This window comes from Terrapene carolina, unplaced genomic scaffold, assembly GCF_002925995.2.
Source record: "Terrapene carolina triunguis isolate 2854851 unplaced genomic scaffold, T_m_triunguis-2.0 Scaffold33715, whole genome shotgun sequence".
Lineage (NCBI taxonomy): Eukaryota > Metazoa > Chordata > Testudines > Emydidae > Terrapene > Terrapene triunguis.
Window position 1 is genome coordinate 6429995 of NW_020698066.1, and position 12078 is coordinate 6442072.

A 12078-nucleotide genomic window follows, 5' to 3' on the forward strand; every position below is an offset into this window, starting at 1 on the left:
AAACAGGGTGTGCATTTATTATTATTAGTAGTAGTAATAGTAATATTACCATAGGGTATAGGAGCCCCAGTCATGGCCCAGGACCCTACTGTTCTAGGCACTGTACAAACATAGAACAAAAATACAGGCCCCAAAGAGCTTCCCGTGGTCATGGGTGCAGCCTCACGTGTTCTGAAATGAGAGGCTTCCAAGAACTGTCCCAAAGTGCCTTATTACAATTCCATGTTTAAAAAAAGCCCAAGCACATTCTTGTTAATGTTGTGAACTTTGGGGTTGCACAGCTCCACTTTCACTGGGAGCTATTGGGCATGACTTTGTTTTTGCAAAATTTCAGCAGTTGGGTTTGTTTTGCAAAACCTAGACATGGGCGTGTTCAAATCTGGGTCCAATTTTATCTAAACATCTAAAATTTGGATGCGGACAGATGTTCACGTAAATGACTCTGTTTCGCTTCAGGAACAACCACCCCAAAACAATGATCAGCCAGTCAGACTGCAGTTTTGGACAAACCAGGACAAATCCAACCCTGGTGTAATGCCACTGAGTTCAGGGGCTCACCATTCCTAAAACCATCTTGTAATGTACATCAGTAGAGTTCAAGATTCATGCCTAGGAAATTAAAAACAAGGTCAGATATTTACCAAGAGGATGGTATCTGCTATGTAATTGATCCCACAGAAAGCGACCATCTACCAAGCCTGTTAAAATCACATGGCTGCCTTTAGGAAGTTGAGAGTTTAGATACTGCAGCGTCTGCATGACATTGGAGTGCATTTGGTTGGGTGTAGTCATGTGAGCCACTGTGTCAGGTCTCCTATATATGAAAGAATAGGAAAAAAGGTCAGATAGTTTACTAATTAATGTGCACACACAAAAAAAAGACAGTGTTTACCATGAAAGAGCAGTGTTATTAGTCAGTGCTTCTCCATTTTGTAATAGCTGATTAAAATGGAATGAAAAACAATGTTCTTTGGTTTGGTATCACTTATTTCCACAGTGACAAGTCATGTAAAAAGACCTCAACAAAACAAAAAACAAGCAAGTGCATGCTTTCTAATAAGCACAGAGCATGGCCTCCCTATATAAAAGGACCCAAGGCCTGATTCTCTTCTCTCTTACACTCATTTTATTGTGAGGTAACTCTACTGATTCCAACTGAGTTAATTTTCATGTACCCAGTGAGAGGGGAATTAGGATTATAGGGCAGACTAGACTAGACTATCGAAAGTGATCCCTTCTGGACTTAAAATCCATGAACCTATACCGTATCATCCAGTACCTTGATTCTAGTGGGATTTAATTTTCCTGGGGAACACCAAGGAACATCAAAGTGCTGTAGGTAATGGTATTTGTGATTCAGCCTGGCATTTTATCCTCTAAATCAGTATTGAACCAGTACCCAGACATGGTGAGAGGGACACTAATATTCTGCCTTAAGGTACAATTTTTTGGGATCAGACACAAAACCAAGGTCCTGTCTATTGTGGTCATTAAAGATTCCATGTCACTTTCCAAGAAAACAGCGATAGTAAGTACAGGGATGTACTTGTCAAATTCCAGTTTGGGTATCTACACACAACTGTGCTAAATTTCCCCCTGAAGTTTCATTTGGAGAAGGTATTCTTCACTTATTGTTGCATTGTTTTGCTGTGTTTTGTTAAACAGCTGCTGTGTTTGACCCCAGAAGTGGATGAAATTGTTTTTGCGTATATAAATAGCTTTAGGATGAAAGATGTGGTGTAAATTTAAGATACTTTTATGACAGTTGCATTGGATAACATCAGATATTTTCCAAACTACTGTGTACATCTCGTATTCAATACATTGTTGTCTGGGTATAACAGACAGACATCATCTATAGCTGAGGCTTTCAAATCTTGTATGTCTTTTACCAGTGCTCCGAGAGAGAGTGGAAAACTGCTGATGTAGCAAATGTAGGAAATTAGATGCAGGAGCAGCAGACATTTCATTTTCCACAGAATAATTGCACAGGAACATTGTTAAAATACTGCGATTGTCAGTGAGACACAGCAACAAAGACTTAGGTTTTCATTGATCGGGAGTCTCGGTCGTTAGTGAGAGCAGATTTACCTTTCCCCTATTCCATTCAGCAGTAAACAGCTTAGAAAAAACCCTGATGGCAAAATAAATTTGAATTAAAAAATGGGCTGCCTAAAGAACATCCCTCTTTTTTTATATTATTCAAACAACTGTTTTATTATATACAAAACTTCCTGATATACACACACATTCCTACTGTACACATTCCTGTTACTTATGCTCCACTGACTCTAGAGATAACAGGCCAGTTTTAAGAACACGGCTCTGCGGAGCAAATCCAGTCCTCATCTCTGTGGCTAAGATGTCCCCAGATGGTGCAACTGGTGGTGTTCTGCTGTGCAAGAGAGGGCTACCCACGCACCTGCCACATGGCTTGGAGCCCAGCTCTGTGGGGCTCCCTGCGTGGAAGTGCACAGGGGACAGGTCATAGACAATCTACGGAAGGAGCCTCCTGCATGGACGCTTCAGCTCTATCTCCCAACCCCATAGTCTGTTTATGTTTAAGAATCCATGGGGCTGAAACAGATGCCATGGAGTGGCCTCATTGAGTCCCTCCTCATCTCCCCAGTACTCAGTCTGGCTATTTGAGGTGGATGCTGGGTAGAGGACATTACCATATACACCTATTTTTACTGTCAAAAACAAAGTATTGTGTTTACAATGTGGCTCTCAAAAGTCATTTCGAAATGGACGTTTAAGATACTGTAGTTAAAATTCAGAATGTGTTCGTGTGTGCTGCCATGCACAGTATGGAACAAAATCTTATTGAATGCAAACTACTGGGAAATAGTACTAAATGGACCATACCCTGGTATGGGGTGAATGAGCTTAGGTTTATACTGCTGCCCTGAATTTGGAGTTAAATTGTCTTAAAATCATTCATGAGAGTCTAATACTATTGCTTTCTATTAGTGCTGGCTGAATGATGTAAAACAGTTCCCATTAATATTCACTCGCAGTTTAAAATGAATGTACTTCAGCCATGTGTGCCCTTTTTGCTTTTGCTCTCCACAAACGTTCATGCAATCAGTGTCTGCAGAAAGTGATTCTAAAGTCACATGCACAAGAATTCACGGAAAGCAAAGTTGAGGTTTGTGCACCTGAGTATTCATACTGGAAGTGCTCAAGCCATGAAGCAGACACAATCCCATGAGACTTGTTTGACCAGTCACAACAAAACACAGCTTGAAAACTGAATACCTGCAGAGAACTATTTATAATTTAGCCATAGTGTTAAAAATATTATGACAGGTTCTTAAATGATGTAAACTGGTGTGGCTTCACTGAAGTCAATGGAGCTATACAGATTTAAACTGAGGATTTGGACTAGTTGATACAAAAAAGTTAAGTGCTTTCAATTAATAAATGAATTAACACCAGCTGGGGATCTAACTCACATCGTGTATTGCTATACCTGTTATCATCACTCCTGTACTCTTTTTTCAACTTGTGGGCTTGGGGGCAGGTTACAGTACTAGCAGTCAGGAGACCTGGATTCCATCCAGACTTTCTTCTTGGGCAAGTCACTAAGGGTATGCCTATATAGCAAAGAAAAACCTATGGCTGGCCCGTGCCAGCTGACTCGGGCTCACGCGGCTTGGGCTGTGGGGCTGTTTCATTGCTGTGTAGATTTCCAGGCTTGGGCTGGAGCTTGGGTTCTAGGACCCAGCAAGGTGGGAGGGTCCCTGAGCCCAGAAGTCTACACAGCAATGTAACAGCCCTGCAGCCAGAGCCCCACAAGCCCAAGTCAGCTAGCAGGGGCCAGATGTGGGTTTTTCTTTGCTGTGTAGACATACCCTAAATCTCCGTGCCTCAGTTTCTTCATCTGTAAAGTAAGGACAATAATACTTCCCTACCTCATGAGGGTAGTGCAAAGCTAACCTTAATGCTTGCAATGAACAACGAACTCTGTGGAAAGCAGGTGCAATTTATTTTACAGCTGAATGTTGCATAGGCGGAGTCTTTGAAAAGGCTCTAGTTTTAGTTTTGGAGTATTAGAAATGTGTGTTCGTGGGGAGGGAAGGAATCCTGCGGGACAGAACTACGTGCTTAAGCAAGGATTTAGGATAATGTCGTGTGCTGTATTTTGTATGCAAATTAATTATTAGACAAGCTTCCTTGGTCAGCACTTAATCTTTGTTTGGTATATGTTTCTAACGTGTTTAAAAATCCAGTTAGCTGGAAATCAAAAACAACATTAAGATTCAGGCTTGAACCTACTAACGTAACATAAGTAATGACATTTAGTGATAAGGTTTGCTGGTCTGCCCTTAATTCACCTTGTTTAGCCCACAGGTATTGCAGCACTTACAGTTCAAAACCACCATTCTGATCTAAGGCCTGTGCAATATGTAAACACAATGGGTTGAACTGAAGATAAAGTGACATTCTTAACTCCAAGTTTTCCTACCTTTGTCCATTTATATCAGACGGCTGCTATTTTAATGTATCTTTTTGTAATTTCCTTTCCATGATCATGTTTGAAACAAAAACAAACCAAAAAGATGTCTGACAGACATTTCCATTTCAGTCTTTGCAACAGTTGCTTCAAGGCTTGTCAGAGAACACTAAGTATGGATGCACTGTCAACACATCGTCAAAGGACATCATCACAGTTCTTGGACACAGTACTCTGCAATAGCTTTATATCATGGCAATCCATAACACTAAGATATTCAGAAACTGATTTCTGTCACAGTACATTGTGTCAGTTCAGACCATCCAAATGTTAATGTGTGGATGTTTGACAAAATGCTACTTCGTGTCAATCTATTCTAAGGGGCTCTTACATTATTAAGGCGATATATTACCCTTAGAGCTACACACAGATTTCTCATTGTTATCCTAACACACACACACTCACATGCTTTTGTCTGATAACTGACAAGATGGAATGCCTTGCTTGGGGTGCGGTCCTTTAGCCCTTGTTCATCAGAGTACTACAGGATTGGGCCTTCCTCAGAAGGCCAGATCAAGGCCTATGCACCACTTAAATACTCGAAACAGATTTCAGTGGGACGTCAACAGCTCATATGCCTTGGGCTGGTCCTATATACAGGGGTAAATTTCACCCTTAGTCCTGAGATGCCCCAGTCCTGCAAACACTTACATAGGTGAATAAATGTACACATAACTAGTCTCACTGAAGTTTATGGGAGTGCTCATGAGCATAAAGCATTTTCAGAACTGGGGACAGTAGGTAGTGGAGCCAGTAATGGCAGCACTGTAATAATGAAATGTTCATCTATTCCCATCATACATCTCAGCTGTCCTTCATTTTAGACAGTGGATTACCTCCATTTCACACTAGTTTGCTATCATTTCAGTTGTAATGTCTTTAGACCATAAATACAGAATCATGAAAGAGGTTGTAGAAATGGTTTATTATATAAAACGGAATGAATACATTTAATAATTCCACAGCATTTTAAGCTTCTTGACTACTTATTTTCTCTCTTTTTTTTTTCATTTTGGGTCTTTGAGCCTCATTGTGTCCCACTTTTGTGCCTCAGCAGGCAGAGAGATATAATCTCCATCTGTCTTTATTTTTCTAACCCCATGATTGGACACCACAATGTGGGTACTAGAGGGAAAGTAGTGCATGTGCTGCCAATTTCATTATCTTTTTCCTCTACAAATGCCTATATTACTCACTGCCCAGCTCCCCACATGGGAGGAAATATTGGCATTTTAGCCGTGCTTTGGTTAAGGATTGTTCCTGCAGTGTATACAGCAGCATTTATCTCTTTTGAAGAGAGAAATATAGGATTAGGTTGGAAGGTCTTTATTACTGCAATTTAAAGCTGCCTTAAAAGACATTTTTATATGTCTAGACTTTTGTTTAAAGTCATACCCAGTAGATGCTCTGCATTCAGTAGAACCTCTGTGGATGCCTCAAAACAAGTTTCACTGTATATAGAGACATCTTCTTGAAAACCAACCCATGGTTTCCTTTCCGCTCAGTTCGATCTGTGGGAGCAGTGAATTTCTGCATAAGGCAGCAGCATCTTCCCTTCACAGAAAGAGTTACAAGAATGACTGTATTCTTATAACCCTGTGCTTTTGATCCCAGTAATTTTTTTGGCGGGAAACAGACAGCACAGAATATTTCACCACACAAAAGTACCACTGAAGGGTGGGATAAAAATTTTAAAATATTTATTTTGAATAAATATTAATAATAAATAGCATTTTGAAAAATCTACACAAATGGAGGAGGCAAAGAATAATTTTGCATTGGAGAGGAGAAATAATTTTGTAAAATAATAAAAAATTATGTTAGAGACAGAGGAAAGCAGAGGGGTTACCTGAATTAGAGAAAGAAATATTGCAGAGTAAAGGAAATTCATAGATTCTAAGGCCAGAAGGGACCACTATGATCATATGGTCTGATCTCCTGCATCACAGATACTAGCATTTATATGTTTCCAGGATTAGATTGATGTCTAAACTGTTGCATGAAGACGCATAAACCCTGATATTTCATTTGTGTAATGATATTATGATTACATATTACCGTGTAAAGGTAGTATGTATTTGTCATTGTCATGTCTTGTCTATTACTGTGAACTTCATTATAGCCTGTTTCTGTTCCACGGCTTTAGACATATTACTGAGCCACTGGGTAATGTAATGGCTTTATTTTCTAATTAATAGCTCAGTACTAGGTTCTACTGTTATATAGCAGATTCTTGCCTCATTGAATGCGCAGGTTGGGCAGTGTTGACTTAATAAGCAGCTATTCAATGTATTTTTTTTTCAGTGTCCAGCCTGTGGTCTGTAGCCTTATTTATTGCACACTATTCAAATCCTGCTCTATTGATTTCTTCATGGCTTCCTTATGGTGCACATCACTACACTACATGTGCCTCACAGACTTTAATGAATTTATTTGCACAACAGCCCTGTGAAATGAATAGGTATTATTGTCCTCATTTTACATATGGGGAACTGAGGCACAGAGAGATTAAGATCCAAAGTATACAGTAATTTGGGCGCTGAATTTGAGACCTGGGACCTGATTTTTCAGAATACTTTATATGTTCAAAATACAGTGTGTACGGACTTTAGGTAAGATGCCTGTACACTGCTTGTTGTTTTAAAATCTGATTTTCACTCATGCTTTGTTCCTACTGCTAAATAATACTTTGTTTTAAGAACGCTGTTCAGAGGCTCCTGAAAGGAAGAAACGCAAGGGTCCAGTTGGAGCTGAAGGGTGCTAATGATTGAACGACATAGCGTAGTGTCCCCAGGTCTGGGTTAAGAGTGGAAGAATCACGTGATTTCACCTAGACACACGTAAGGGCAAGAGGCCTATCTGTGAGGTGATGCACTCTGAGAGATGTGAAAGGGAGCACAGCAGCAGCTAGCCCTGTAACTGTGACTAATATTTTTCCGCACAGATAAAAAAGAGCACTGCTAACCACAAAAGCACGTTTTAATTGAATAAAATAAGAAGATTGAAATGTCTCGCTAGTGAAAAGGCCTCCAAGCCATATATATGGTAATAGAAATGGTATTTTAGTTTCTTGACGCCTTACCCATTGCATACATCGTTCCCAATTGAAGCATAGATAACTATGGCTGGATTGTCGAACCGTTGATTCCTAGCCAAGCTAAAAAATATAAAAAATAAATAAGTAGCAATATTAATGTCGAAGACCATTCTCATACAGTAGTTTGAATTACACACTGTGCTCGTGAGAGCATACTGCACATTGTGAAGTATTTCTTTTAGATTTAGGCTATGTTTGAATCATTCTAAATCTGTTTTTATTATAGTCCTATATTTTGGTAATTTAATTTTTTTTCATAATTCCCCTTTCCCCTGATATATTTATTTTCAGTTCTTTACAAGCTGCTATTCCATCTTCTTTGCATCAGTCAGAATCTAAATCAAGCACTCTCCTTTCAGGTAAAACCATGACCAAAGTATTTTAATTAGAAATTGGACAAGGAGGGCATGTATCACTCAGGATTAGGTTTACACTAAAGCTTTGGGTTCAAGGTCAAATCAGGATATGGTTTTGGCAGCAACGTTGCTAACCTCTTGAGAGCTAAACTCTCAAGACTATCGCCCAAGATGGAGGAAATCTCATTAAATCAGTTAATATCATGATTATCAAAAAATTTCCAACATTCAGGGTGGAAGAAAATCTTACACAAATTTAAGTGGAACTGGAAAATAGGCCCCTTCTGGCTTTGGAGCTGACCTGGAAACCCATAGATCCAGACATTTGAATCAGAAACCACCTCACCCCCAAATTCAAAGAGGATCAGATTCCAGTGACTGATTAGCAGGGGGTCATTTCAGACTGAACATACATGTCCTCATTGGTGCATCTAGCCAATGCCCAGGACCTGAAACCTTGGCATTTCATGAATTCACATTTTTCCACGAATGTGCCATTATATTAGAAGATCAGTTCAAAAGTCTCTTGTTCTGTTTTCATTGACCTATAAAGTATATGGTTTGAGTCCTAGTTCATGAAGACACTGCTTTTCTTCCTATGTACTGCACGGATGCTGAGATCAGCTGGAATGCTCTTGCTCATCACCCCAATATTTGAAGCAGCTGGGAGCTGAAAGCAGAATGTGATTGCTTAAGGCCCTCAACTCTGGGACTTTCTCTTCCTGTTGATCCAACACAGGCAGAGTTCATTCACCTTCAGGGTACAGTGTAAGGCCCATCTATTTACTAAAAGCTAAACTGGGCTGGCCTTGCCTGGATGCAGAAATATGGGGAACAAGGTGCAGGGGCTTTCCCTACTTTGTGCTCACTGTGTAAGGGCCAGCCACATGTGGCTAGGAATCAGAGCCACTGCTGTGTGCTAGGTTTCTTTCTTCCAGAAAGGGGTGGCAATGGGCCAGCCCAGGGCAGAGCAGGCTAGGTGCAGAGAAACACGCATTGCACCTATTGAAAGACTGTCACAGAAATAAGTGATCCATCAAAACTTCACAGCATGGGTTAAGCCTAGCTTACTACAGTCAAACTTTTTCCTCTTTAAAAACTAGCTGCCAAAGAAAAGGAGAAAGGTGAAAAAATATTTACAATTAGCAATGAGAAGACAAAGCTACATTTGAAAGCAGCTGCCAGTAGCCACAGCCAAGAGGAACTGCTAAGCGCATTGATGGAGGGAAAGGAATTGAGTCATTGGTGGCTGGGGATGCTCAAGGAGACAGACATGTCTCTCCTGCTGGTGAAGTGGTCCAATGGCTCAGAAACACTTGTTTCTCCAATGACTCAGCACTTCCTCCAGTTGTGCATTACAGGCACAAGAGCAAAGAGTGAGGATCTATTACAGGAAAATCCTAAGGATCAGTTTTGATTGACCTGGGGTGTGGGAGCCACAATGTACCTTCATCTATTAACTCTGGGTGTGGCAACTCAAACCAAACCTACTACTCATCTAAATTCAGCTCAGACTTGGGGTTGTTGCTTGTTAATCCTCAGCCACTCAGCTTTATCTGTCTACACTTCAGAAATTACATTCACAGAATAAGGCAAAGGGCCTGTTTAATAATTAATTTATGCTGATGTAAATCAAGAGTAACTCAACTGAAGTCAATGGAGTTACATCAGTGTAAACCTGGTGTATGGGCCTGATCCAGACCTCTTTGAAGTCAGTGGAAAGACTCCCATTGACTTCCAGTGGGCTTTCGTCCAGGCCCTAAGTATGAGGCAATTCAATCAAAATTTTTTATTTCAATTACTTATTCTTCATGATGCAGAAGAAATAGGCAGCTTTCCAAATAACGGTAGGTCATTAAATCTATGGTTTAAAACTTACAGCACTGTCAGACAGTATATTTTTGTTTTGTTTTGATTTATTTTTGGAAGGTAGAATTCTAATTAACTATTGTACCTGCACCCAGGGTACAAATCCCATTTAGTACTTACCTTTTCATTAACTCCAGAAGATTTTTTGAAGAACCACCTACATGATCAAACACAGTGGGAGAAAGAGAAATAGGGTAACACCATTAAAATTACAGATCTCTAGAATGAATTTGTTTTTTTAGGGATGTAGCACACAATCTCTATGCCCTTTCTTTTGGGTTCTATTTATTGAATAAAAATGTTTCCATGGACCTCCTTTCCTCCACCTGCACAAAACAGTGCCAGCAACTGACCAACACTATAAACATGCTTCCAATGGTACTTTATATAATAGTGAAGGATCTGATTCAAAACCCCGGATTAAAATACTTCTGAACTTTTGGGTAAATTTGAATCTGGATTTGAATCTAGATTTGACTGCTTTGTCCACACAGGCATCTCCAGTAAACCAACCATCCTTGTTTGTGAACAGTCAAACTGCTTCTAACTTTCCCTATAAATTGAGAACTGAATCATTCTCACAATTTGATAAAAATTAATGGCTCACGTCTTGGTAACCTTATGAGCGACAAGCATATGAAAAATGGGAATATGTCAACAGCACCTTTCACAACATACGGTGCAGCTGTGAATTTCAGTATCATTTCACCCATCTGGTAAGATGCAGACCTTCTGCCCCGGGGGGGAGGGAAACCAGCAGACCCATCCTGTGGTATTCTGCAGTGGAGGCTTCACTTAGACTTTAAATCAAGAAAATAGCCCTGTTCTGAAAAGTACTTAAGCACATGCGTAACTTTAAGCAAGTGCTTAAAAAGTAAAGCTTGTGTTTAAATCCTTTACTAAATCAAGGCCTTACTCATGTCCACAATCCCATCATTCCACATTGACAAAGTCATTTCTGTCTCTCTGTGGCCTATAGGAGAAAGCATAAGTAGTGACAGCAAGATGGTAGCTGTGGCTATTTTGGAGGTAAAGAACAATAATGGCAGCAAGCTGATTAAATTAAAGAAAGATTTTAATGTTATGTATAAAAGCCTGCACTTCAGAAAGGGATCCTCAGTTGTGTGTTCTCTTTAACTGGCTGGACTCTATAACAATCTATAATTGATTGATGATTTATTAAAAAACTCTATTAATCATGTATTAAACCTGTATAAGCAATTTATAAATGTAACCTTAATATAAAGTGACATTTTCTTTCCTTTCTTTTTAATATCAGAGGTGGGTATTTTTAACTTGCTGTATACTAGTTCTATGTATTGCAATTAGGTCACTAATGGCTACTCACTAGATAGGTATTTTGATTGGTACACACCAGATTATATGAGAAATGAAAAGGGGCACTGCTGAAATGTGCTGGAAGAGTCACGTTCCAGGTTGTGCCAACGTTCAGCACTGGGCTGCTTGGCTGCAAATGTCTTATTGCTTAATGAACTTTTTGCCCCCTCAAGACAATAAAGCAATTTAAAAGGTTAGGGTGCAAAGAAAAAGGCTCCAGGTTTCTTCAAATACATCCAGGTGAACTATTATTCCCCAGAGAGCTGAGATGAAGGTAACATTTTAAACTTCTAACTGTATTCCAGGCTGCAGTGAAATATCTGGTGCTTTAATGTTCAGTGGGCCAGAGTATACGTTAACAGGTATAGTACTTGAGCTTTTCAGGTCAAAGGCAAAAAAACACCAATACACCAGATCATAGCACTAAATGATGATGGAATATATGATAAGTGGTGATTTGAAAAACTGAAACAATCCCAGCATTAATAAATAAGGGTAAGTTCAGAACTCTTAACAACAATTAGGGATATAGGGGTAATGTCTTCAGAAGCAAATAGTCTTTTCTGTATGCAGATAGTGAAGTTATCAAGCTACATAGAATATATATGTATTGTGACAAAGTTCCTCCTCTATCTTGGTGGGTCCTGCGCTTATTGGCGGATTTTCTTGCCTCAGAGATTCACCACCTGGGTTGGGGAACAGCCCAGAGACCTTCCCCTCTGGAAGAACCCAGAGTCCAGGTCAATTGGGAGGTTTGGGGGGAACCCGGGCCCGCCCTCTACTCCGGGTTCCAGCCCAGGGCCCTGTGGACTGCAGCTGTCTATAGTGCCTCCTATAACAGCTGCATGACAGCTACAACTCCCTGGGCTACTTCCCCATGGCCTCCTCCAAACACCTTC

At 40.0% G+C, this 12078-nt stretch overlaps 1 protein-coding gene across 1 annotated transcript in view; it reads right to left on the reverse strand.

The window, feature by feature from the left end:
• The window catches only part of LOC112117184 (acyloxyacyl hydrolase), a 111023-nt gene that overhangs the window by 26166 nt on the left and 72779 nt on the right, over positions 1–12078 (reverse strand). Inside the window, exons 14-16 of the mRNA XM_026663461.1 lie at positions 9962–9998; positions 7602–7676; positions 642–814 (exon numbers count right to left, since the gene is read on the reverse strand). Coding sequence (XP_026519246.1) covers positions 642–814; positions 7602–7676; positions 9962–9998 — 285 coding nt within the window. The remainder of the gene's footprint in view (positions 1–641; positions 815–7601; positions 7677–9961; positions 9999–12078) is intronic.